This window comes from Oncorhynchus mykiss, chromosome 3 (genome assembly GCF_057628025.1).
Source record: "Oncorhynchus mykiss isolate SJ-2025 chromosome 3, ASM5762802v1, whole genome shotgun sequence".
In the NCBI taxonomy this organism is placed as follows: domain Eukaryota; kingdom Metazoa; phylum Chordata; class Actinopteri; order Salmoniformes; family Salmonidae; genus Oncorhynchus; species Oncorhynchus mykiss.
In genome coordinates, this window is record NC_143024.1 from 73,433,311 (window position 1) to 73,460,506 (window position 27,196).

At 41.9% G+C, this 27,196-nt stretch overlaps 1 protein-coding gene across 3 annotated transcripts in view; it reads left to right on the top strand.

The window, feature by feature from the left end:
- The window catches only part of LOC110504376 (protein ITPRID2), a 57,183-nt gene that overhangs the window by 12,238 nt on the left and 17,749 nt on the right, over positions 1–27,196 (top strand). The window contains exons 1-10 of one of the 3 annotated variants that reach the window (XM_036974826.2): positions 7,554–7,823; positions 8,237–8,511; positions 8,803–8,839; positions 12,782–12,831; positions 15,376–15,429; positions 17,819–17,861; positions 17,995–18,090; positions 18,456–18,664; positions 20,292–21,022; positions 21,613–21,673. In XM_036974826.2, coding sequence (XP_036830721.1) covers positions 8,304–8,511; positions 8,803–8,839; positions 12,782–12,831; positions 15,376–15,429; positions 17,819–17,861; positions 17,995–18,090; positions 18,456–18,664; positions 20,292–21,022; positions 21,613–21,673 — 1,489 coding nt within the window. In that variant the 5' untranslated portion in view covers positions 7,554–7,823; positions 8,237–8,303. Of the gene's footprint in view, positions 1–7,553; positions 7,824–8,236; positions 8,512–8,802; positions 8,840–12,781; positions 12,832–13,021; positions 13,238–15,375; positions 15,430–17,818; positions 17,862–17,994; positions 18,091–18,455; positions 18,665–20,291; positions 21,023–21,612; positions 21,674–27,196 lie in introns of those variants that run through there. The other 2 variants (XM_036974825.2, XM_036974827.2) reach the window with 2 other exon arrangements.

Sequence of the window (27,196 nt, forward strand, 5' to 3'; positions counted from 1 at the left end):
TAGACAAAGCAGTCGCTGGCAGGCCATGGTATTCTGTTACCGCTCTAGACAAAGCAGTCGCTGGCAGGCCAAGGTATTCTGTTACCGCTCTAGACAAAGCAGTCGTGGTTCAGATAGCCAGATTGCAGCTCTGAACCCCGGCATTATTTCTTGAATGGCACCCTATTCCCATATATTGCACAGCTTTCGACTAGAGCTTTTAGGGCTTCGGTCAAAAGTAGTGCACTGTATAGCGAATAGGGTGCCATTTGGGATGGTGGCTGCGTCATTATAATTGACCACAGAATGTTTGAATTTGTTTAACTTTAAACTGGACTTTATGAAAGAAGTTTGGCATAACGAAAGGCCCTTGTTGGCACCGATATAGAAGGCCTATTTTCCCAGAAGTTTTCTTTTTCTTTATTTTTTTTTATTTAAGCTTTATTTGTAAGGTCATCTCATTGAGATAAAAATCTATTTTTTTAAGGGAGCTGTAGTAGGATTGGATACTATGGTTGACCCATTTTGACTAGTCTATCTATGTGACACTGCATAAAAAAAAGAAACCATCAAAGTAGTGCTACTGTGCTATAATGTTTGTTTTAGAAGGTCATAACCGATAGCTGGTTAAGAAAAACAACGTATGTCTGTATAGAGGCAAGATCTCTGACAAGCTAAACAGTAGATACTGTATTGGTGCATTTTCTTTGCTGATTAAAAGCAATTTGTATTTTGACTTACAAACCAACTCCCCGAGACACACCACATATGTAATGCACAACTATTAAATAACTTATGTAAGCCTACACAACTATTGAGGGGAGGATGGCTCATAAAAATGGCCTGAGTGAATGGAATTGCATCAAACACATGGAAACCATGTAAATGATTTGATTCCACTCCAGGCATTACCACAAGCCTTTCCTCCCCAATTAAGGTGCTACCAACCTCCTGTAGCCTACACTCTTAAGTTCAGTAATGAGTTTTCCCAAGATATTTTCTCTTAAGACGTGACAACTTTATTACAATTTGAAACTACTTGTTGGCTGAATGGAGTTCTTACTAAGTGCTTTGTTTTGGGGTGGGACTTGGTGTTCAATAGCGCACACTAGCAAAGCATTTTGCAACTAAACACAAGTTCAGAAAGTACCTCCCCGTTCCATTACCTCCACCGTCCAGAGTATTTCCTTTCTTGTTGTGTGTCTTTGGGACGTGGTGGCAGTCACGATTTAACTGATGGATGATGGGTCACATTTGGCCCATGATGTGGAAACTGGGCATCTTTAGTTCTGCTGAAAGGGGTTAGGGGTCAGGGTTCAGGAGGTTGGTGTGTGAAATGGGTGCAGACTGGGACCTATACTGAACAAAAATATATAAGCAACATGTAAAGTGTTGGTCCCATGTTTCATGAGCTTAAGTAATATATCCCCAAAATTTTCCATACGCACAATTTTTTCTCATTTAATTTACATCCCTGTTAGTGAGCATTTCTCCTTCGCCAAGATAATCCCTCCACCTGACAGGTGTGGCATATCAAGAAGCTGATTAAACAGCATGATCATTATACGGGTGCACCTTGTGCTGGGGACAATAAAAGGCCACTCTAAAATGTGCAGTTTTGTCACACAACACAATGCCACAGATGTTTTGAGGGAGTGTGCAATTGGCATGCTGACTGCAGGAATATCCACCAGAGCTGTTGCCAGGAAATTGAATGTTAATTTCTGTACCATAAGCCGCCTCCAATGTTGTTTTAGAGAATTTGGCAGTATGTCCACCCGGCCTCACAACTGCAGACCCACGTGTATGGCGTCGTGTGGGCAAGCGGTTTGCTGATGTCAACGTTGTGAACAGAGTGCCCCATGGTGGCGTTGGGATTATGGTATGGGCAGGCATAAGCTACGGACAACAATTACAATAGCATTTTATCAATTGTCATTTGAATGCACAGAGATATCGTGACGAGATCCTGAGACCCATTGTCGTGTCATTCAGCCACCATCATCTCATGTTTCAGCATGATAATGCACAGCCCCGTGTCGTAAGGATCTGTACTCAATTCCTGGAAGCTGAAAATGTCCCAGTTCTTCCATGGCCTGCATACTCACCAGACATGTCACCCATTGAGCATATTTGGGATTACACGGGTCTGGATCAACGCTCTGGATCGACGCGTACAACAGCGTTACAGTTCCCACCAATATCCAGCAACTTCGTATAGCCATTGAAGAGAAGTGGGAAAACATTCTACAGGCCATAATCAACAGCCTGATCAACTCTATGCGAAGGAGATGTCACGCTGCATGAGGCAAATGGTGGTCACACCAGACACTGACTGTTTTCTGATCCACACCCCTACCTTTCTTCTTAAGATATTTGTGACCAACAGATCTGATTCCCAGTTATCTGAAATTCATAGATTAGGGCCTAAGGACTTTCTTTCAATTGACTGATTTTCTTATACGAATTGAAACTCAGTAAAATCTTTGAAATTTTTGCATTACATTTTTGTTCTGTATAAATATAAGTATCCTCTTTACAACATGTTTGGTCTCAAGGGAGTTTGATAACAGCTGAACAGTGTTCCTTCTGACCAAGCTGGACAGCAGCATAGACGTGCTGTGGTGTAGGATACAGACCCACACACACAGACATAAATAAACAATCTCTCACACTCATAGTTCTCTAGGTCTTGACCAGGCCAGGTGTTTTCCTTGGTCAACGTTAAGCTAGTTTCGCGTTGCCATACCTCATATCACATTGATGTCATGCCTCCCTTGGAGGTCTGGATAATTTTTTTTATTGCAAAACAATTTTGAATGGTTCCCTGGCTCCCAGATGTTACATTCCAAGAACCCTCCCCCCACATGGGGGTGCTGTGTGTTATGTTCATCACTGTTTTTAAGTGTGGCTGACAGTGTGCGTTTTTTTTTTACTGAAAGTGGAGTACGCTGATAAAGTAAAACCTCACGACATGTTATGAAGTGCTCAGGTGAGCGAGAATTTTTCCATGTCGCCATTCATCCGACGCTGGCTGTGCTTTGCTACCACCCGAAAATATCTTTAAGATTGCCCATTATTTTGTTTTTGTAAACTCTAAATCACCTTTACACCACACACTGAGTCGCATACGAAGCTCTCCCTCTCCCTCCATTTCGCATATCTGACAATAAGTTTGAATTCTACTACACCGGCTGTGACACTCGACAGATGTGGCAGGGCTTGCAAACTATCACGGATTACAAAGGGAAATCCAACTGCAAGGCAAGCAACACTGACCCATGTGTGAGGGCACCAGCTGTTCCGGACGACTGTGTGATCACATTCTCTGTAGCGGATGTGAGTAAGACCTTTTTGAAACAGGTTAACATTTTGTGTGTAAATTGGTCACATCCCTGACCGTTGCCCTTCTCCCCCATTTGGCCGGGGGCCAAACTCATTTCTGCCATTGAACTTCCCTGAGGCTACTGTTGGTTGGTTTGGCTGCCTTTCAGTTTCCCTCCAGTGTCTGTGCTGTGGTTGGTTTGGCTGCATTTCAGACCGGGAAAGGAAATACTCTGCTCTGTAATCCACTATTGTTCTGCAGTATCAGCACTTTCAAAATATTTATAAGGAGGTATGGACCAGAGGCAGCAGCTTCAAATTGTCTGGCTTAGCACACCCTTATACGTAATATTCGTATTTTGGCTTGAGGCAAGCTTTGCATCCCAAATTGCACCCTATTCCCTACATAGTGCAATACTACCCATGGGATATGGTCAAGTAGTGCACCATATAGGGAACAGGGTGCCATTTGGGATTCAAACCCAGATGCGTTTGTTAGTCAGTATGAGTGGTGTAAGTGTCTGAGTGTCTGATCCGGTGGATAGGCCTGTAAGTGCAAAGAGTGATTATCAACACAGCTGCTATAATAAAGCCTCCACTCACATTACACTAATCTCGCTTTCCCTCTTCCCTTTCTCACACTCTTTTATCCAACATTCCATCTGCATCTGAGACCTTAGGCTGTCATTGTAAATAAAAATGTGTTCTTAACTGACTTGCCTAGTTAAATAAAAAATTAAATCTTTATACACTAAAAATGAAAGGTTACTGGAGTATCCTTTAGGGGTTCTTAAAATTGGAACTGTGGGGGATCCACTATAAGTTCGTAGAAGATCCCCTCTTAATGGATCCTCGACAAACCTTTTGGGGTTAATATCTGAACTCCCCTCTCCCCTTTTATTATTGTTATTATGATATTGATAATACGCATAACACTATTTTAGTTGTCAGTGTTTTATTATGATTTTAGTGGCAAAGCAGAATAAAAAAAATCAAAATGCGAGGTAAGCTGCGAGGTAAACGCCCAGCAAAAGTCCAATGGGTATATCCTCTTGTGTGTTGATGCTCTCCGTATCTATAGCCAGAATGATTTTGCAGTGCATGGTGATTTGAACAGGTTTCTAGTTATCAGAGGTGTAGGGATGGGGAAGTCTGAATCCCAAAAATAGTGATTATACAGATGTTTAACTAAACATGCACACAACAGTATTCATACCTTGGTTTTTGTGGTAAATGTGAATGCACATACCTTATCCATATTGTAGAGGCCTATGGGGTTTTCATTGAAGAGGTAGACATACCTTTGTATGCCTCCTCGTCTGTATACATACAGACACAAAAGTGAGCAGTTCAGTCATCTGCATCCAATGCAGCTTCCGAGTGGCGCAGCGGTCTAAGGCACTGCATCTGTGTAAGAGGCATCACTTCAGTCCCTGGTTCGAATCCAGGCCGAATCACATCAGGCCATAGGGCAACGCACAATTGGCCCAGCGTATTCCGTGTTTGGCCGGGGTAGGCCATCATTGTAAATAAAAATGTGTTCTTAACTGACTTGCCTAGTTAAATAAATAAAAGCTAGCCTTTATATTCTTATAGCATACAGTACATATTCTTACCTTTTTTGATTGAAATCCATTGAATTGTGTCCATTTTCTGTTTTTAGAAATATTTGCACAGATATTAAAAGATAGATGGTATCATCACAAAACAATAGCAATTTAGATCATATAAGGGACAAACCTTACCTTAAATTGAGGAGATCTTAAACATTTTCGTTTAAGTGCCTGCACATGTTGTCTTTTCAAATTCAAGCATTTTAGATTGGCAGTTAGGTTCCTGCAAGAACCCTCACCAACTATGGCGGTTCCTTGAGGAACCCGACCTCCTATGGGGTTCGTGGAAGAACCTTTTTGAGGGCAATTTTCAGTGCCAAGAACCCTAAGGTTCTCTGAAGAACTTTGAGATCTTAAAAGAACCCTTGTTAAACCCCTAATTTTGAGTGTCTTTGGGCGCAGATGATTTAAAGCTGGTACAGTCGATTACTTCCTCTGTTCATCTGTCTCTCATGCTGCATCCCAAATGGCACCATATTCCCTATATCAGGGCTCTTCAACTCTCTTCCTGGAGAGCTATTGTCCTGTAGGTTTTCTCTTCAACCCTAATCTAGCACACCTAATTCTAATAATTACCTGGTTGATAAAATGAATCAGGTTATTTACAACTGGGGTTGGAGTGAACCTACAGGAAGGTAGCTCTTCAGTGATGTTTATTTTTTTTATTTTTTTATTTTACCTTTATTTAACCAGGCAAGTCAGTTAAGAACAAATTCTTATTTTCAATGACGGCCTGGGAACAGTGGGTTAACTGCCTGTTCAGGGGCAGAACGACAGATTTGTACCTTGTCAGCTCGGGGGTTTGAACTCGCAACCTTCCGGTTACTAGTCCAACGCTGTACTGCGCTGTACACACTACGCTCATCAATCTACACACAATAACCCAGAATGACAAAGCGAAAACAGGTTTTTAGAATTTTTTGCAAAAAACAAACAAATTTAGTTACATAAGTATTCAGACCCTTTGCTATGAGACTTGAAATTGAGCACAGGTGCATCCGGTGTACATTGATCATCCTTGAGATGTTTCTAGAACTTGATTGGAGTCCACCTGTGGTAAATTCAATTGATTGGACATAATTTGGAAAGGCACACACTTGTCTATGTAAGGTCCCACAGTTGACAGTGCATGTCAGAGCAAAAACCAAGCCATGAGGTCGAAGGAATTGTCCGTAGAGCTCCGAGACAGGATTGTGTCTCGGCACAGATCTGGGGACGGGCACCAAAACATTTATGCAGCATTGAAAGTCCCCAAGAACACAGTGGCCTCCATCTTAAATGGAAGAAGTGTGCTGCCCGGTCAAACTGAGCAATCAGGGGAGAAGGGCCTTGGTCAGGGAGGTGACCAAGAACCCAATGGTCACTCTAACAGAGCTCCAGAGTTCCTCTATGGAGATGGGAGAACCATCCAGAAGGACAACCATCTCTGCAGCACTCCACTAATAAGGCCTTTATAGTAGAGTGGCCAGACGGAAGTCACTCCTCAGTAAAAGGCACATGACCACCCACTTGGAGTTTGCCAAAAGGCACCTGAAGTACTCTCAGACCATGATTGAGGAAAAGATGAATGGAGCAAAGTACAGAGATATCCTTGATGAAATCCTTCTCCAGAGCTCTCAGGACCTCAGACTGGGATGAAGGTTCACCTTCCAACAGTTCAACGACCCTAAGCACACAGCCAAGACAATGTAGGAGTGGCTTTGGGACAAGTCTCTGAATGTCCTTGAGTGGCCCAGCCAGAGCCCGGACTTGAACCATATCAAACATCTCTGGAGACACCTGAAAATAGCTGTGCAGCAACGCTCCCCATCCAACATGACAGCTTGAGAGGATCTGCAGAGAAGAATGGGAGAAACCCCCCAAATACAGGTGTGCCAAGCTTGTAGCATCATACCATACCCAAGAAGACTCCAGGCTGTATTCGCTGCCAAAAGTACTTCAAAAAAGTACTGAGTAAAGGGTCCGAATACTTATGTAAATGTAATATTTCAGTTTTTTTTTACAGACGTTTGCAAAAAATTCTAAACTGTTTTTGCTTTGTTATTATGGGGTACTGTGTGTAGATTGATGAGAAACATACATTTTAGAATAAAGCTGTAACGTAACAAAATATAGAAAAAGTAAAGTGGTCTGAATGCTTTCCGAATGCACTGTAGATACACAACTGAGAAAAAATTGCTTAAAATCTGGGGTATAATACTTAAGTTGTTTGAAAAATGCTAAATTCTCCAACCCCTTCCCCCATCCTTATATACTCCATGCTCCCTCTTCACAAAATGCAGCACAAACTGTCAAGTGAATATCAGTTCATTATCTGCAGAAGTGTTTTAAGTTCGACACTCTTTGCATCTTCAAGATGTCTCACTGTACTTCATTTAAATAGACAATCCTATTAGTTAATGGTATTTTCTAATTACCCCTTTTTAGATTCCCACACATTTAGATAGCTGTCTGTCACCGCCATTGTTTTGAGAGCAAAGTGGTCGTTTTGTGTTTGTTTATTTATTTACATTCCTTATTATTTCAGATGATTACTCTGGAAATAGAAGTAACATTATAATAGCCGCCGCCTCTTGTCCCTCGAGGTTTGGCCTATACACTCCAGTGAGAACTCCCTCCTTCTGTCTATCCCTCTATCCTCACTTCAGAAAGAGCTGATCCACAACAGGAAATGACTCGGCACCAGCACGCAATCTTTCAACTAAACCGACATTTTCTGCTCCACTTGTTGTCAGTTGGACTTCTTGCTCTCTGTCTATCCATCCATCCACCCTGTCTGCCTCTGTCCCACATCTCTGCCTGGCTGAGTGGGAACTACTTTTACATTTGATGGCTTTGGAAGTGACCTTAGTATTCTTGGAAGAATTCTTAGGATATAATTCTGTCAGAAGGAGGAATTCCCACCAGGTATTATTAGTGTTGTGTGTCATGCGGATTGTTTTGTGTTCTTCTGCTTCTTGTTCTTGAAGAGGTTGTCACATTTATTAATTTGGTGTTCTGGTCGTAATTCATTTAGCCATCTAAGTTATGGAAAGAAACAAATTGTGTGTAGTCTTGTTTTATCTTGTTTGTATGATATAGCAACTTATTTTCCAAAGTCAGTTCCGTTATTGGATATTTGCTCGTTTACAGCTCAACGCTGTTCTGTTCTGTGAGCATACATGGCTATCATGCAGGATGATGTTATATTACAGGCATAGGCATGTTTTCATACCTTTCCTTTGTATCGTTAGGCTTGTTTGTGCAAGGTGTGTGTGTGTGTGCGTGTGTGTGGCTACCATCTAGTCTCATAACAATCCCCTCCCTCCTATTTGCTACAGGTGACTTGCCCCCTGCTGTAGCGACCAGGCCAGGGGAGAGGAGGAGTTGTGGATCCAGGAGCGGACCATGGAGCAGTGTGAAACTGCTGCGAGCCCCAGCATAGATCACCCATGGAAGGCAGCGACAATAATGAGGAAGGCCTGGATCCAGAGCAGAGACTCCTGGCAGGGCCTCTCTGAGAGCCAGGACACCCAGGATCAGGAGGGTTGCAGCGAGGAGACACTGTGTTCAGATCCCACTATGGAGGAGAGGACAGCCCCGGCCGAGGAGCCTGGTACGTTGGGATGAGCTACAGAGGGAGCAGCAGGCAGAAATAATTATAGTTTGGCTTTTTACAGCTCAGTACAGCTCCATGGAAGTCACGATGAAACAATAAAGCCTACTTAAGGTCTTGTTGCTATATAATTACCAAGCCCAAAAGGGAATAAAATCCTGCAACAGCAAACAGATTATTATTTATTTTTATCCAGTTGTAATCTACATTGTAGATTGAATGTTAAATTGCATTTATAGAAAACTGAACAGTTGTACATGGCTTTGAATTGCTCCGTTTTTTTTCTCTCAGTCCCTAAGAAGATTGCGAGCTGGCTCAAGGACTGCAGGTATTGTAGTGTGGCATTATAATGAAACCTTTATATTTGCATGTAAATAAAACTCCTGACTGTCACTGTATATCAGGGTGGCTGGTGTGGAATGCCTAGTGACTAGCTCAGTCAGCATAGTGAGGAAAGTAAATACTTACTTTTTTGTCATTGTCACTTCTAGGCCATCCTCAAAGACATGCAGTTAGACATCATTTGAAAAAAGACTTGTGGTTAAATGGGACTGGATGGCTGGCTTCTCGGGGTAGTCATTGTTTGGTATGACTATTGGTTACCTTTTACAGCTTGTTTAGTATACTTAAATATACTAAACATTAAAATAATATACTTCAAATATGAGATGTACTATAAAAATACATCTTAAGTATAACTGTAATATCACTACACTTCAACACACTTATTAAAAGTGTACTTTATATTCATTGTTTTTTCATACTATAAATATATTATCAAACTTCAACACATTTCAAAATACACTTGGAGTTGTTTTTAAGTTGTAGCATAGATGTTTTTTTTAATGAAACTGCTTGTGTGATACAGTGCTTTGCAAAAGTATTAATACCCCTTGGATTTCTTCACATTTTGTGTTAAGCGGGATTAAAATGGATTTATTTGTCATTTGTTGTCAACAATTAACTCTAAATACTCTAATGTCAAAGTGGAAGAAAACAATGAAATAAAAATTCAAATATAGTCATTGCATAAGTGTTCAGCCTCTTTGTTTTGGCAAGCCTAAATTGGTTCAGGAGAATTTGGCTTATCAAATCACAGAATATGTTACATGGACTCTGTGTGAAACAGTAGGGGTTGACATAGTCATAAAAATATTAACGGTTCCTCTCCTCCATACATACATCTGTGAGTTCCCTCAGTCAAGTATTGAATTTCAAGCACATATTCAACTACAAAGACCAGGGAGTCTTTCGAAAGCCTCATAAAAGGGCAGTGATTGGTAGATCGGTAACAATATCAAATCAGACATTGAATATCTCTTTAAGCATGGTGAAGTTAATAACTACTGTATGCTGTGGATTATGTATTAAACCACCCAGACAAATCAAAGATGGTCATCCTTGTGAGCTGCAGGACAGGAATGAAACTGCTCATGAGGCCATTGGGGATTTGTAATATAGTTACAGAGTTGAATGTCAGTGATGGAAGAACTGAGGATGGATCAACAACATTGTAGTGACGCCACAATAATGATTTAAATGACAGAATGAAAATAAGAATACAAATATTCAGAATTCCAAAACATACATTTTGTATTTAACAAACAAGGCACTAAAGTTTTGACTTAAGTCTGCTTGAAAATCTATGGCAAGATTTGAACATTTCTGTGTAGCCATGAGCACCAACATCTTGACAGAGCATGAAGAATTCTGAAAAGAATAAAGAGATAATCTTCAAGACTTGTCCGGGAAGACTCCCAGCTGTAATGGCTGCCAACGGTGTTTCCAGCATGTATTGACTCAGGCAGCTGAATACTTACGCAATTACTATATTTTAGTTATTTCATTTCTAGCGATCTTTATTTTTTTTATAGATATCTTTCACTTTAATATAGTCTTTTGTGTAGATTGACTTTTTAAATGTTTTATTAATTCAATTTTAATCCCACTTTAACAACAAAATGTGAATACATCCAAGGGGTATGAATTATGTTGCAAGTTACTGTAGTTTCACTGCCAATAATGAGTTTTGAAGTATTTTCTGAATTCCTGTTCAGAAAAGTGCAGCAAAAGTTGAAAATGATAGCATCCTTTTTTTGCAGTTGAAGTTTTGATTTATAATATGATATTGTTTCTCATATTTAGTTTATTCAAATGTTTTGATATTCATTTTCAAACTGAATAATGTTGTACTTTTAATTACACATGACATATTACACATGTATTGAAATGTTAATGAGGAAGGCCTGGGTCCTTAATGTGAACCACCAAATGTGTTAAATACCAATGGTGCACAGTTCTCAAAAGGGTTACTTGTAAATTGTAAATAGCATGTAATAATAACATTGGCATAACATTGGTTCAATTACAATAGCTAATGCGGTTAATGAGTCAAAGTGTATTTGTAAAAGTATACTTGAAACACATTATAAATACATAAATACACTTTTTTTTGCAAAGAAAATATAGGAATTCTAATCACAATACAATTTGAGTAAATTTCTAATTTATGAGCAATACACATAAAATGTACTTAATGTGCATTCAAAGAATATTTGTTTTGCTCTTCATCTGATATACTAAGAAGGTACATAAAGTCCCAATTTATATCATTTTAAATATATTTAATATACTTAAGTGCTAATAAAATACAAATCAAATTGACATTAAATGTATTTAAAATTGTTCCAATTTGATAATATTCAATATACTTAAAATATGAAGTATGATTTAAGTATATTTAAAAATAATAATAATAATAATTCCCTGCTTGAGTTTGCCTGCGTGACAGGTTAAATGTCTCCCGGAAGAATGTTGCTTACTATTAGGGTTTATTAGGGTTCATCGCTGTACTTTAGTGCGCAAGTTAAACAAACATTACCATGGAACTCAGAATAATTTATTCAGTCAAATATTCTAGTTGGTTGAAAATCCCCCACGAACCTACGTACATGAGTAAGACCGAGTGAGATAGTGGGAGAGAGCAAACAGAAAATCACATGATGTTGATTGAGGGTTTTACACAATGTCAATAATGTCCTTTTATGAAATATTCATTATGGCAGGGCGCTGGTATAGGCCTACAGACATCTGTTCCAAGTTTAGTTAACCTAGATTTTACATGAATAATTAGCATATAGACTTGAGTTGGTCTGACTGACTCATTATAGAAGTACAGTAAGATTAGAATAGAGTAGGTCACATCAGAAAGCATAGGTCTGGGATAGTGACCATATGTAGTTTGATCTATAGACGGAGAGGTGAGGTAGAGACCTAGGAGCCAGCTAGAGCAGGGTTAGGGATGTTATGTAATGTGCTACCTTAGACTAGAGCAGGGCTCTCCAACCCTGTTCCTGGAGAGATACTGGCCTGTAGGTTTTCACTCAAACCCTAATCTAGCGCGCCTGAATCTAGAAAAAAAATCGATACAAAGTGTGTGCAAATGAGGTAAGGCAATAAATAGGCAGTAGTGGCGAAATAATTACAATTTAGCAATTAAACACTGGTGTGATAGATGTGCAGAAGATGAATGTGCAAGTAGAGATACTAGGGTGCAAAGGAGCAAAAAATAAATAACAATATGTGGATGAGGTAGTACAGGTGATCTGAGCTGCTCTGACAGCTGATGCTTAAAGATAGTGGGGGAGATATGAGTCTCCAGCTTCAGTGATTTTTGCAATTCGCTCCAGTCACTGGAAGGAAAGGCGGCCAAAGGAGGATTTGGCTTTGGGGGTGACCTGCTGGAGTGCGTGCTACGGGGGGGGGGGGGGGGGGGGGTGCGGGGTGCTGCTGCTGCTGCTAGGGTGACCAGTGAGCTGACATAAGGTGGGGCTTTACCTAGCAAAGACTTATAGATGACCTGGAGCCAGAGGGTTTGGCGACGAATATGGAGCAAGGGTCAGCCAACGAGAACATTGTTCTGTGTGTGGGATCTTTATGTCAAACAAGATTTACATGATACAGTAACTATAGTACTACTGTACAGTAGGATTGGGTGTGACTTGATCTGCTGATATGTGGGTAGTTGACAAAAAGATAAAACGGTTGTAGTGTTTGTGTATGGGTCTTCCTGTGTGAGGAAATGAGCCAGCACAGTGTTAGTAGGACACTAGAGACCAGGGGTGTTGAACTCATTTAGCCCCGGGGGACACATTCAGTCTTCTGTATGAATATAGGTCCATTATTTCTACACAGTTTCAATTAGGTTTTGGTCATTTTTAAGTATATTGAGTTTGTTCCCGCCTAACGGTGTATTTATGTCTCTTCACAGGACTCCTCTTGGGGCCTCTCTGGATGAACAGAGCAGCACTCAGTCCAAGGGTGAATTCCCCTCTACTATAACATCAGTCCTATTTTATAAAACTAACTCTCATATGGAAAAAGATCATGTGGAGAGGTGCGTGTGTGTGTGTGTGTGCGCCAAGGGGGTGTTTGTGGAGTATTTCGCAACTGTCTCACCACACCCCACCTTGGAGCCCTAGTGTACTTTGGAGCGTACGAGCCAGCTTCTGTACTCATACACCCACACTCACTCCAGTTACCAGTTGGTAGCTTTGTCAAACTGTTATTGTGCTTCTAAATTGAAGTAAGAAACAGACTCAGGCATGATACAAGTATCCTGAGCTAAAAGGAATAACATTTGGATTCCCTGTATTTTCCTGCTCTTCCTGGTAATGCAAACTATATGGGCTGCTGGTGCCCTTTGATCAATGGCTATCTACAGTAGGTAAGATTTACCAACCAGGTAGGAAGGTATTTAACGGTACATTTGTGTCTTGGTTTAAAGTGTTTGTCTGTAGTAGGCTGTTCAAAATGTTTTTTACAGGCACGTGCCAAGGTTTTTATTTGAATGGTTATGTAGTCTACTGTAGGGTATACAATGCATTCGGAAAGTATTCAGACCCCTATACTTTTTCCATGTTTTGTTACATTACAGCCTTATTCTAAAATTGATTAAAATGTTTTGTCCCTCTCATCACCCAATACCCCATGATGACAAAGCAAAAATTATAATTTTTTGCACACAAAAAAATAAATAAATATGAAATTTAGATAAGTATTCAGACCCTTTACTCAGTACTTTGTTGAAGCACCTTTGACAGCGATTACAGCCTCCAGTCTTCTTGGGTATGACGCTACAAGCTTGGCAAACCTGTATTTGCTGAGTTTCTCCCATTCTTCTCTGAATATCCTCTCAATCTCTGTCAGGTTGAATGGGGAGCGTCGCTGCACAGCTATTTTCAAGTCCGGACTCTGGCTGGGCCACTCAAGGACATTGAGACTTGTCCCGAAGCCACTACTGCGTTGTGTTGGCTGTGGGCTTTGGGTCATTGTTCAGTTGGAAGGTGAACCTTTGCCCCAGTCTGAGGTCCTGAGGGCTCTGGAGCAGGTTTTCATCAATGATCTCTCTGTACTTTGCTCTGTTCGTTTTTCCCTTGATGCTGACCAGTCTCCCAGTCCCTACCACTGAAAAACATCTGCAATGAATGAGGCTGCCACCACCATGCTTCACCGTACGGATCGTGCCAAGTTTCTTCCAGATGTGACGCTTGGCATTCAGGCCAGAGAATCTTGTTTCCCATGGTCTGAGAGTCATTAGGTGCCTTTTGGCAAACTCCAAGCGTGCTGCCATGTGCCTTTTACTGAGGAATGACTTCAGTCTGGCTACTCTATCATAAAGGCCTGATTGGTGGAGTGCTGCAGAGATGGTTGTCCTTCTGGAAGGTTCTCCCATCTCCACAGAGCAACTCTGGAGTTCTGTCAGAGTGACCATTGGGTTCTTGGTCACCTCCCTGACCAAGGCCCTTCTCCCCCAATTGCTCAGTTTGGCAAGGCAGCCAGCTCTAGGAAGAGTGTTGATGGTTCCAAAATTCTTCCATTTAAGATGATGGAGGCCACTGTATTCTTGGAGACCTTCAATATGGCAGAAATGTTTTGGTGCCCTTCCCCAGATTTCTTTTGACCTCATGGCTTGGTTTTTGCACTGACATGCACTGTCAACTGTGGGACCTTACATAGACAGGTGTGTGCCTTTCCAAATCATGTCCAATCAATTCAATTTACCACAGGTGGACTCCAACCAAGTTGTGGAAACATCTCAAGGATGATCAATGGACACCGGATGCACCAGAGCTCAATTTCGAGACATATAAGCAAAGGTTCTGAATACTTACATTTTCAAAAATGTCTAAAAACATGTTTTCGCTTTGTCATTATGGAGCTTTGTCATTATTATGTGTGTAGATTGAGGATTTTTAACGTAACAAAATGTGGGGGAAAAAAATCAAGGAGTCCGAATGCACTATACAAGTGGCGCAGAGGTCTAAGGCACTACAGCTCAGTGCTAGAGGCATCACTACAGACCCTGGTTCGATTCCAGGCTGTACTTCAACCGGCCGTGATTGGGAGTTCCATAGGGCGGGCGCACAATTGGCCCAGCGTCGTTAGGGTTTTGCCGGGGTAGGCCGTCATTGTAAATAAAAAATTGTTCTGAACTGACTTGCCTAGTTAAGTAAAGGTTAAATGAAATGTAAAACAAACAGTTCTATTTGTGTGCTTAACCCGCTAGAGTTTATGTCGTGTGGACATCTAATTAGCATTATAAATAAAACATCAAAGTCTGTCTGTTTATGCTAGAGATACAGTATGTTTTTTGCATGGGCTCAATGTACCGCGTCCACCGGTGTCAGTCTTCCACGTTTGCAGCAGTTGCAGACCTACAGTAGTGTTTGTCAGACCATCCCTAAAATTGGTCTTCTAAGGATAGCATCTGTTGCGTTTTGAATGGTTTGGTCTAAAAACTAATATGACCCCTCTATGGAAGATGACACTCACGAACACAATTGAACTAACTGTACTTTACAGGAGTGCTAAAGAATGGCTGCAGCTTTGAAGACTACTTTTCTCTGGGAGCTGAGGGTAAGTGACAAGATGTGTTTGGGGGAGGGGTGTGTGTGTGTGTAGGGGGGGGGGGTCACTAAAGCAATACAATCTAGGACAGGGATGGGCAACTGGAGGGCCCTGTCTGCCACATATTTTATTATTTTTACTGTTGAGAGTTAGATTAGTAGAATACACAAGGTGCAATTTCGAAATGTGGTTGTGCATCAGCAGTTTTTCTGTTATGTCAGTCACTGATAGTCACTCAATTTGCCCATGTAAATTAGTCTAGCCAGCTATCTAAACTTCTAGTAATCATGGTCCAATTACCGAACGGGGGGGCCCTCCAATTTTTTTCTCTACGCTGTCAAAGGTGGGTTGCTAAATTGTTTTGCTCGCAAGTTGCCAATCCCTGATCTAGGACCACACCACTTCTATGGCAGTTTCAGCTGTTAATGAGCCTTCTAGAGCGACTAGGCTGGGCCCTGATCAAAAGTAGTGCTCTATATAGGTAATAGGGTGCAATTTGAGAGACAGAAAATCTGTGTGGCCAAACAATTAAGAGCTAGAACTTCTCATTGTAGGAGTGCTTGGCTCTTTAGTTTTTACGAAAGCTACAAAAAGCTGCTGTTGCTGCTCTTACGACCGAACATAATACTATATCATTTAGTGGGCGCTTATAAACTCAGAAAAAAAGAAAAGTCCCTTTTTCAGGACCCTGTTTTTCAAAGATAATTTGTAAAAATCCAAGTAACTTCACAGATCTTCATTGTCAAGGGTTTTAACGCTGTTTCCCATGCTTGTTCAATGAACCATAAACAATTAATGAACATGCACCTGTGGATCTTTGAAAAGCATAGTCCTGAAAAAGGGAAGTTTTTTTGTTGCTGAGTTTCCCATCAGACCTGTATGGAATGGCTTTGAGGTTTATTGTTGGTAGTGCATGGTTGGTGCTGTCAAAGCTGTGACTAAACTACATGTTTCTCATTCTTCCACTCAGCTCAACAGCTGTAGTGATGCATGCTCTCTGATGTGCTACTGTATGTTGGTCTCTTTGAGAGATGGGGTCAGTCAGATTTTGTACTGCATGGTTGCACTCCACACATTACTATTGTGTTTGTGCAGACCAGAGACAGTGGGTGGTAGCTAGTGTGTTGTGCTAAGGTTGGCTCCTATTAAGGTCTGCTCTGACTTGTCTCAGGTTGTGTTCCAAATGGCACCCTGTTCCCTATAAAGTGCACTACTTTTGACGAGAGACAATTTGGGTATTAGGGTGTTATTTGGGACATACCTATGCAAGGCAAGGGGCCCCAGTCAAACCTGAGATAAGTGTTCCATTGTGTCCATGTCATAACGCCCCATGATTAGTCAATCTTACTCAATCTCCGGCCTAGCGGAACTACAATGTACAAGTCTCAACAGAGACTTGAGGGCCCTTCACCCTTCTGGCTCCAATCCACTCCATCAGGGAGTGGCAATGATGTGGATAGATGGATGCATATAGAAAAACATCACCACGTTTTGCTACTGTTAATGTTCACACAACAAGAGAATTAAGAGTAATTCAATGGAATCTCATGCTTTGATGATTATCCTGCTCTTAGAGGTTAAAGAACCAGTTAGGCTGATTTGTGTTTGTTCAATTTCCAGGCAGACAACTGACATTGTGTACTCTCCCATCTTTGTCTCAACCAGGACCTGGGTTCAAATACTATTCGAAGTGTTTGAAATACTTTGTTTGCTCTAGCCTGCTGGAGTTTACTGTTTTGGGACTATTCTATTGATCGATCACACCAAGAAAGCTCAATTAAGCTCAGATAAAGAATTTCAAATGGTATTATATTTAGAATAGTATTTGAACCCAGGTCCTGGTTGAGACAGTCAGGCATCCACGTATTCTTTGCGTCACTAAGGCAGCCTGGAAGAAGCCATCAGATTCGGAACAGTATTTTTTTTCCTGGCAGATGAGGCTAGTCCAGACTTCAGGAGGACCGTCTTTACTGTCTGTTTCTAAACCATCACTCTGTCATTATGTTCCTCTTTGTCTCAAAGACGAGGATTTGGTTCTGGGGATTCTCATTTTGACAGTGGACTCTTTTGCTTATGTTATATGTGGGAAAGGGGAGGCTTCATATTTTTAGAAATGGTTGACTTGGAATCACTGCAAAATCAAACCATTCTGTGATGTTTCATATCTGTTGTCCTTGATCACAAATGCTTGACAGCAGTCACCTTGATTGTATGTTTTACAGAAGTAGAAATGTTTTTTTTTCTTCTTTATCAGTATTTTCTACAGTGTAACAAGTTAATTATGACAGATGGACTTTGAAGAGAAATTTGTGAATTACTTTATACTGAGCCAGCTTACCAAAGCACAGAGCAGTGTGCAAAGCTCCTGTATTAATTTCTTTCTTTCTCCTCCCTGCAGCCAACCACCTTCAGCCCAACAGTGCCAAAGCAGAGACACCCTGGTAAGACCCCCTCCCCCCCTTATGCTATTGGCCACTCCTCACCCCCTCAAGTTCAGTCCCAGCAGTAGTCTTACTCTCTGTGGCTGTGGTGTGAATACTGTACCGATCACTGCTTGCTCACTCTGCTCCCCAGCTATGGGATATGTGCAAAGGACAAGAGGAGCCAGTTCCTACAGAACAGGAGTATGAACTCAATAGGCTCAGGGAAGAGCAGCACCAGTGTATCCAGGTGAGTAGTAGACACTCAGATGGGCAGGCCCTGAGCCTGAGCCAAGCTCTGTGGTTGGTTTCTGCCCTTCTGGGTTTGAACTGAAGCCAGCCAAATAAGGTTTAGAGTGCTCTGGTTCATTCATATATTACAGCACTTCATTATTAGTATGGTAACCAGAACATTTTAGGTCCCAAGAAAGAGCTAAAAGTTGGTAGGTTTATATCAAGTTTAATAAAATACTGCTTCTAAAGTTAGTTAGCCAAGAAGTTTGGAAGTATCTATGTTTTATCTCAGACTTTTCATCTATGTTTCATTAATGGTTCAGCACTGCATTATTTCAACAGTGTATTTTCTATGCATTCATGCATTCACTTTGTCTCCAGTGTGTCTGAGTTGTTGGACCTATATGAAGAGGATCCAGAAGAGATCCTGTATAACCTGGGGTTTGGCCGGGAGGAGCTGGATATCGCCTCAAAGATCCCCTTGCGCTTCTTTAACAGCCCCTCTTGTGCTAAGGGCATCGATCTCAAGATGTACCTGGAAGCACAGCTACAACGCACAGAGATGGAAAAACCCAACTATGCCCTGACAAGTATGTTAACACTCTCTCGGTTTGCCTCCAACTGTCTTGCTTTGTCTTTCTATTGCTCTCTTGTTCATGCATGCATTGGCTCTCTCTCTCTCGCTCTCTTTCCCATGATTTCGCCCCCCCCCCCCCCCCCCCCCCTTCCTTCGAGCTGTGAAAACACTGTATGGCCTGGAAACACTGATCGTATTACTGTTCTCTGTCATAAAATCCAGACATACAGCCATGTGCTGGCATGTACATACTTGCAGACCTACAGGTAGTGATGAAAATAATGAGTTGTGGTTCTGAGTGTCACCTGGAGTGCAGAGTAGCAGTGGGATAGGTGGTAGGATGCGGTGGTGGTGGGGTAGGATGCGGTGGTGGTGCGGTAGGATGCGGTGGTGGTGGGGTAGGATATGGCGGTGGGGCAGGGGTAGGATGTGGCGGTGGGGTAGGATGTGGTGGTGGGGTAGGGGTAGGACGTGGTGGGAGGGTAGGGGTAGGACGTGGTGGTAGGGGCAGGGGTAAGATGTGATGGTGGGGTAGGATGTGATGGTGGGGTAGGGGTAGGATGTGGTGGTGGCTTAGGGGTAGGATGTAGTGGTAGGGTAGGTGTAGGTTAAGATGTGGTAGTCTTGTAGGTGGTGTAATAATGGATGACACACCGCACATTGGCTGGCCAGCCAAAGAGGAACAGGAAGGGACACAATGGCTGGCCAGCCAGAGAGGAACAGGAAGGGACACAATGGCTGGCCAGCCAGAGAGGAACAGGAAGGGACACAATGGCTGGCCAGCCAGAGAGGAACAGGAAGGGACACAATGGCTGGCCAGCCAGAGAGGAACAGGAAGGGACACAATGGCTGGCCAGCCAGAGAAGAACAGAAAAGGACAGAGTGTGTGTGGAACATAGCCTGTTGTCTGTAAACTGCTGGACCGAGGCCCAGTAAGAAATGCTGTGTTGTAGCAGCTCTCGAGTCAGTTTTATCTTGATCTGGTCTAGATTAGCACATTAAAGGGATAGATGAGACTCTCTCATAAATTCCTTTTGAAGTTTCACCCCTGTGTTGTTATGTGTTAATAACGTTTAGATTGCGTTACCCAGCAGGCTAGGCAGGGGGTTGAAGAATGCCTTGCATGGCTAAACATGGAGTTTTCTAGCTGAAGTATATGTTCATTAAAAGTAGTTAAACCTACGCCCCGGTTTGTCATTATAAAAGGAACAAACATAACAACCCCTCCCAGTTAAGTTTGTGAGAAGTTTCGTCACTAACTGAAGGCCTTGCTGTTTCTGTTTTGTAACAGTGTTGATTTTATGTACAGCATACTGATCATTGGAATTATGGTTGCCCTGTGAGCTGTGACAGCCTGTGCCTTTCTGTGCCTGTAAAGCTGATTTTATTGTCATGATGCAGCTTTCGCTTTCATCATCCTCCAAATGAACTGCACCCATGAGGGCTGAATCTGCTGCTAAGAGAGACAAATATAAACAGGCTTTCTGGAGACTAGCTAGCTAGAGTCTTGGGTCAAAGAACTCAGGAGCTCATTGTTTCTATTTTGATTCTTAGTTTATCAAGTTTACTCCCTCTTTCTTCCCCTAAACTAGAATTTGTATTTTAATTCCAGTTTCCTCTCTCTTTCTTTCCCCCTAAAGGTCGTTTCCGTCAGATCGCGGTCCTGACCACAGTGGCCAACGAATTATTCCATCTCTACTCCCAGGTGTCGGGCCAGCACGTCCAAAAGATCTGCAGCCTGGATGGGGAACCCCTTACCATCATCACTCCTTCTCCTCTGACGAGGAACAACTCAGCCCTGAACGCAGCCAAGATCCTAAAGAAGACCATCACCAAGCATAACCTGTTGGGTGGGGCAGCAGAGGAAGTCTCTCATAGCCCCACAGCCCTGTCTACTACCACAGAGAAACAAGCAGACCAATTGAGTCCAGGTACAGGGGACAGCGCCATCACTACTGACTCCGGCCACAAGGGGGAGCTCAAGCAGAAGGCCTTCATGAAGAAGGAATCTACTTCCCCGGCGATGTTGACTGAGGACAGCCACTCTAGAGGCAGCGCTGAAGCCCCCCTGAGCATCAACGGACACCACGCTGGAATGAATGGAGACAGTCCTAAGCTAAATGGAAATGGCCTGGCGTTGACAGGAAGTGGAGAAAATCACATTTCGTTCACTGTCAGTGTAGTCCCTGAGGAGGCCCAGGAGGGTGATCTGAGCCTGTGCAGCGAGGCTGACCTGGAGAAAGAGCACCAGGAAATCCATCAGAGGGCCATCCGATCAACCCCAGACGAAGAACCTAACTACAGCCTGATGCACAACGCTCACATCACCCACCACCACACGCAGGCCAAGGATTCCTTTGAGATGGAAGAGGTAGGAGGACCATACTCACACACGGGTTGAGGGGGGTTCAAATCTTGGCTTAGTTTTACTGTTGCACTGCTCCCTCCAGTTTGAGAAGGAGGTAGGACAGTCCGGAGAAACAGAGTTGTGGAAAGGGGTTAAATTCTTGACTGAGTTTCGCTATACTGCCCTCCCAGTTCAATATACCGTTTTGTTCTTATCTTCATCTCCTGGTTCTCACACTGGGCTGTTTTTTTTAAACCTTGGTTTTAGCTGTCCTAGCAGATATTGTGAAAAGCTAAGGTCACGAACTTGCGTCTATAAATAAGTAAGAACAGTAAGAGAGCATATGGAGGACCCTGGAGACCAAGTTATTATTGTGACTCCATCTGCAGTTTGTCCCTCCTCTCCCTCCAGATCTAGCAGAATGGGGTAATAGTTACAGTAACTGGAGGGAGGGGGCTGTATGCATCAGAAGTGTGTCAGTGTAGAAGTTGCCCCAAGTGTTTTTCTGTTTGGCTTTGTTTCACCACACAATACAAGTCACTGTGGAAGCATTATGTTCCACATACTGTAGGAATTAAGAAAGTAAAACGTACATTTTTTATCTATCCTCTCAGGTCCAGAGTAATAAGAGTGAAGCTCTACTTGGAACTTGCAGCCCCTCTAGAGCAGGCAGTGGTGAGTCTGGCATTCATGTTATACACCTTATAAGACATTATAAAGGCTCATACATGCTTATAACAAGTCATAATACTTTTCAGATTGATGTAAGGTGTTACCAAACTTTCCAACATGGATATCCACTGATATGATCAATCACTTTATTACATTACAAAACCATATGTTCTGTTGTTGATCAGTAAAATGAGTTCACTGGCATAATCACCATCTCTCAAATAATCACTAACATAATCACTAACACTTTGTTGTCTTGCAAAGTATTTAAATACTACTGTAGTGTACTCTGATGGAATTTTCCATATTGCTACTTAGAACACATGGACCTGTGACAATCCATTATAATTGAGTGACCCATCTAAAACAAAGCGCCATTTTCCTCAGGAATTTATACATGTTTTATTAGATTAAACCTTATATAACAACTCAGTATATTTATTTTCCTACTGATCATGATACTCTATTAGAACATAGAGCCTCAGGGATGTGCTCTTCAGGGAATCACTATAACCCAAAATAAATGGAGCTGAAGTCAACTAAATGGATGACGTCTGCCCTCTGGTGGATAACTCTGTACTTAAAAAAAATAAAATAAATGTGTGTATAATACAAGTTGTTGAGATGGGTTGGTTGTTTACAACAAAACAGACACTTGCGCCACTATGGGGCAAAACAGATGGGGTTGGCTTAGATTGTTGATAACATGTTGAAAACATACAGTTGCAGAATGAGCACTTGTCTCAAATACATTGTTAGTTGTTGGTTAGGTGGTTCGCAGGCTAGCAAATTTGAGCCATATTAGCATAGACATGACATCAGTCAAAACATCTCAAAACAAGACATGGTATCAAGAACAAGATCAAACGAGCCCCTTGTGATTCACCACATGGCCGTTTCTTGTGATTTTTGCTAGCTAGCTATCTGTCCATCCAGAACCATAACAACACACGGCCTTCAGCCCCATTGACACGTGCGCATCGTTTTCATGGCGTTGTCAGCAAACCCGTCTATTGTAGATGCAATGCAAGTGTGTCATATCCCTGTGTTGCAAAGATACCAATGGAACACAGATTGTTTTTTTACTCAGTGCAATGTGTCTCGTAATTCGTATGAAAATGTTGATTACTTATTTTGTTGAAAACCCAGATTGATGGTCATCATGGACGTCACCGGGACCTGGCTACGATTTTTGGTCAGGACCGAATCTTTTGCGCTGCTGCAATGGTGTAAAAAATGAAAACTGAATTTAATGCGCCACTTAGTTCATAGAGCTGTGGTTAAATGAAACTCCCGAAGTTATCCAGCTGTTATGATCAGGGCTGTAGTGCTGCTGGAGCGCAGCAGAGCGACGCTCGCCACTTCTCAGAATGGTGCTGTCTAGCAAGATCACTTAATGATCAATTAGTCATCTACATAACACACCGAATATGCTAGCATAATGTCAGGCTACGGTTATTCCAAAAACACCATGTCATCTCTTATGACAATTTAGGATAATTGTGCTGAATTTTTTTATTTCTTTCTCATGCGGAGCTGTGTTTAACTCCATCTGCTCTGAAATGTGATTAGTTCGGCTGGGTAGCCACCCGTACGTCATTCAAGAAGATCCAAATGCATATTCCCATGAAACTGGTTGGGATCAAATGGTTGGCATGCATGCAGCATGGCCGTTTCAACTGTAAAACATGAAGAATTAGGATTCACGATTGACATTAATGATGGCATTATTTACGATAAGGTAGGCTTAATTTGGTGTTTTAGATTTTTAAAATATTAATTAGCATTTTCCTTTTAGCCATTTACAGTACCATTGCCAATCATGCAATTTGGATGATGCATTGTATGTACAGTACCAGTCAAAAGTTTGGACACACCTACAAATTCAAGGGTTTTTTCTTTATTTTTAAAAATATTCTACATTGTAGAATAATAGTGAAGATATAAAAACTATGAAATAACACATGGAATCATGTAGTAACCAAAAACAAATCAAAATATATTTTAGATTCTTCAAAGTAGCCACCCTTTGCCTTGATGACAGCTTTGCATACTTTTGACATTCTCTCAACCAGCTTCACCTGGAATGCATTTCCAACAGTCTTGAAGGACTTCCCACATATGCTGAGCATACTCTGGATCTTCCTTTCCTGTGTCGGTCCTCATGAGAGACCGTTTCATCATAACGCTTGATGGTTTTTGCGACTGTATTTGACTAAACTTAGAAAGTTATTCAAATTTTCCGTATTGACTGACCATGTCTTAAAGTAATGGTGGACTGTCGTTTCTCTTTGCTTATTTGAGCTGTTCTTGCCATAATATGGACTTGGTCTTTTACCAAATAGGGCTATCTTCTGTATACCACCCCTACCTTGTCACAACACAACTGATTGTCTCAAACGCATTAAGAAGGAACAACATTTAGTTTGATGTCTTCACTATTATTCTACAATGTAGAAAATAGTAAAAATAAAGAAAAATCCTTGCATGAGTAGGTGTCCAAACTTTTGACTGGTACTGTATATTCTAAAATAATTTAAACAATAGGCTTCATGTCAGTACCATCTTTCATTCAGAAATGCTGGTTTAATAATAAGAATGGTAATACAAATAAAATGCAGTTCCAGTAGGCTAACTAAACAAACAGCACTACACCACTGGTACACCACTGGTTATAATAAATGTAAAGCAATTGACATGTGTGGTCAACTGATAATTGGGACAGCGTCATGGTGCTGCTTTGCGACAAGCATGGAAACTCATCTCGATAAATCAATCATGGACAGATTTTTGTTTTCAGTGAATCTCTTTGGATATTTGGTCACAATTAGGCTGGGAAATGTTAGCTACATTGAGGTGAGTGCTCATGATCATTAGTTAAGCAAATGAAAGCAATGCAGATTTTCTCAACACACACATAATTAGGCCTATAGCCTACCTGATGAGCTTCCCTGATGTTTTCCTGAACTTTCCAATACTTTTCTGATGCATTTCAGTCACTTAGCCTACTGATGCGAATACAAGTCATATAGGTCATAAAGCCTACATTGTTTCAATAACAATATAGCTTAAACAACTTTTGACTTCATTGATTTACTGATTTTACTCTCTTGTAATTGTAGGCTAGGTTACTTGCTGAAATATTATTTTAAATATTATAGTAACAGTAGGCCTCCTACACCATAAGCTCTAAATCAAATCAAATGTATTTATATAGCCCTTCTTAGATCAGCTGATATCTCAAAGTGCTGCCCAGCCTCAAACCCCAAACAGCAAGCAATGCAGGTGTAGAAGCACGGTCGCTAGGAAAAACTCCCTAGAAAGGCCAAAACCTAGAGAGGAACCAGGCTATGAGGGGTTGCCAGTCCTCCTCTGGCTTTGCTGGGTGGAGATTATAACAGAACATGGCCAAGATGTTCAAATGTTCATAAATGACCAGCATGGTCAAATAATAATAATCACAGTAGTTATCAAGGGTGCAACAGGTCAGCACCTCAGGAGTAAATGTTAGTTGGCTTTTCATAGCAGATCATTTAGAATATCTCTACCGCTCCTGCTGTCTCTAGAGAGTTGAAAACAGCAGGTATTGGACAGGTAGCACGTCCGGTGAACAGGTCAGAGTTCCATAGCCGCAGGCAGAACAGTTGAAACTGGAGCAGAAGTGGCGCCAGGTGGACTGGGGACAGCAAGTAGTCATCATGCCAGGTAGTCCAGAGGTAGGTAGTCCAGAGGTAGGTAGTCCAGAGGTAGGTAGTCCAGAGGTAGGTAGTCCAGAGGTAGGTAGTCCAGAGGTACAGTGCCTTGCGAAAGTATTCGGCCCCCTTGAACTTTGTGACCTTTTGCCACATTTCAGGCTTCAAACATAAAGATATAAAACTGTATTTTTTTGTGAAGAATCAACAACAAGTGGGACACAATCATGAAGTGGAACGACATTTATTGGATATTTCAAACTGTTTTAACAAATCAAAAACTGAAAAATTGGGCGTGCAAAATTATTCAGCCCCCTTAAGTTAATACTTTGTAGCGCCACCTTTTGCTGCGATTACAGCTGTAAGTCGCTTGGGGTATGTCTCTATCAGTTTTGCACATCGAGAGACTGACATTTTTTCCCATTCCTCCTTGCAAAACAGCTCGAGCTCAGTGAGGTTGGATGGAGAGCATTTGTGAACAGCAGTTTTCAGTTCTTTCCACAGATTCTCGATTGGATTTAGGTCTGGACTTTGACTTGGCCATTCTAACACCTGGATATGTTTATTTTTGAACCATTCCATTGTAGATTTTGCTTTATGTTTTGGATCATTGTCTTGTTGGAAGACAAATCTCCATCCCAGTCTCAGGTCTTTTGCAGACTCCATCAGGTTTTCTTCCAGAATGGTCCTGTATTTGGCTCCATCCATCTTCCCATCAATTTTAACCATCTTCCCTGTCCCTGCTGAAGAAAAGCAGGCCCAAACCATGATGCTGCCACCACCATGTTTGACAGTGGGGATGGTGTGTTCAGCTGTGTTGCCTTTACGCCAAACATGACGTTTTGCATTGTTGCCAAAAAGTTCAATTTTGGTTTCATCTGACCAGAGCACCTTCTTCCACATGTTTGGTGTGTCTCCCAGGTGGCTTGTGGCAAACTTTAAATGACACTTTTTATGGATATCTTTAAGAAATGGCTTTCTTCTTGCCACTCTTCCATAAAGGCCAGATTTGTGCAATATACGACTGATTGTTGTCCTATGGACAGAGTCTCCCACCTCAGCTGTAGATCTCTGCAGTTCATCCAGAGTGATCATGGGCCTCTTGGCTGCATCTCTGATCAGTCTTCTTCTTGTATGAGCTGAAAGTTTAGAGGGACGGCCAGGTCTTGGTAGATTTGCAGTGGTCTGATACTCCTTCCATTTCAATATTATCGCTTGCACAGTGCTCCTTGGGATGTTTAAAGCTTGGGAAATCTTTTTGTATCCAAATCCGGCTTTAAACTTCTTCACAACAGTATCTCGGACCTGCCTGGTGTGTTCCTTGTTCTTCATGATGCTCCCTGCGCTTTTAACGGACCTCTGAGACTATCACAGTGCAGGTGCATTTATAAGGAGACTTGATTACACACAGGTGGATTGTATTTATCATCATTAGTCATTTAGGTCAACATTGGATCATTCAGAGATCCTCACTGAACTTCTGGAGAGAAGTTCAAGGGGGCCGAATACTTTCGCAAGGCACTGTAGGTAGTCCAGAGGTAGAGAGAGGTAGAGAGAGAGAGATTCACACAGGAGAAATACTCCAGATATATCAGACTGACCCTAGCCCCCCAACACATAAACTACTGCAGTGTAAATACTGGAGGCTGAGACCGGAGGGGTCAGGCAGGAGACACTGGCCCCATCCGATGGTACCCCCGGTCAGGGCCAAACAGACAGGATATAACCCCACCCACTTTTCCAAAGCACAGCCCTCACACCACTAGAGGGATATCTTCAACCATCAACTTAGCATTCTGAGACAAGACCGAGTATCGCCCACAAAGATCTCCGC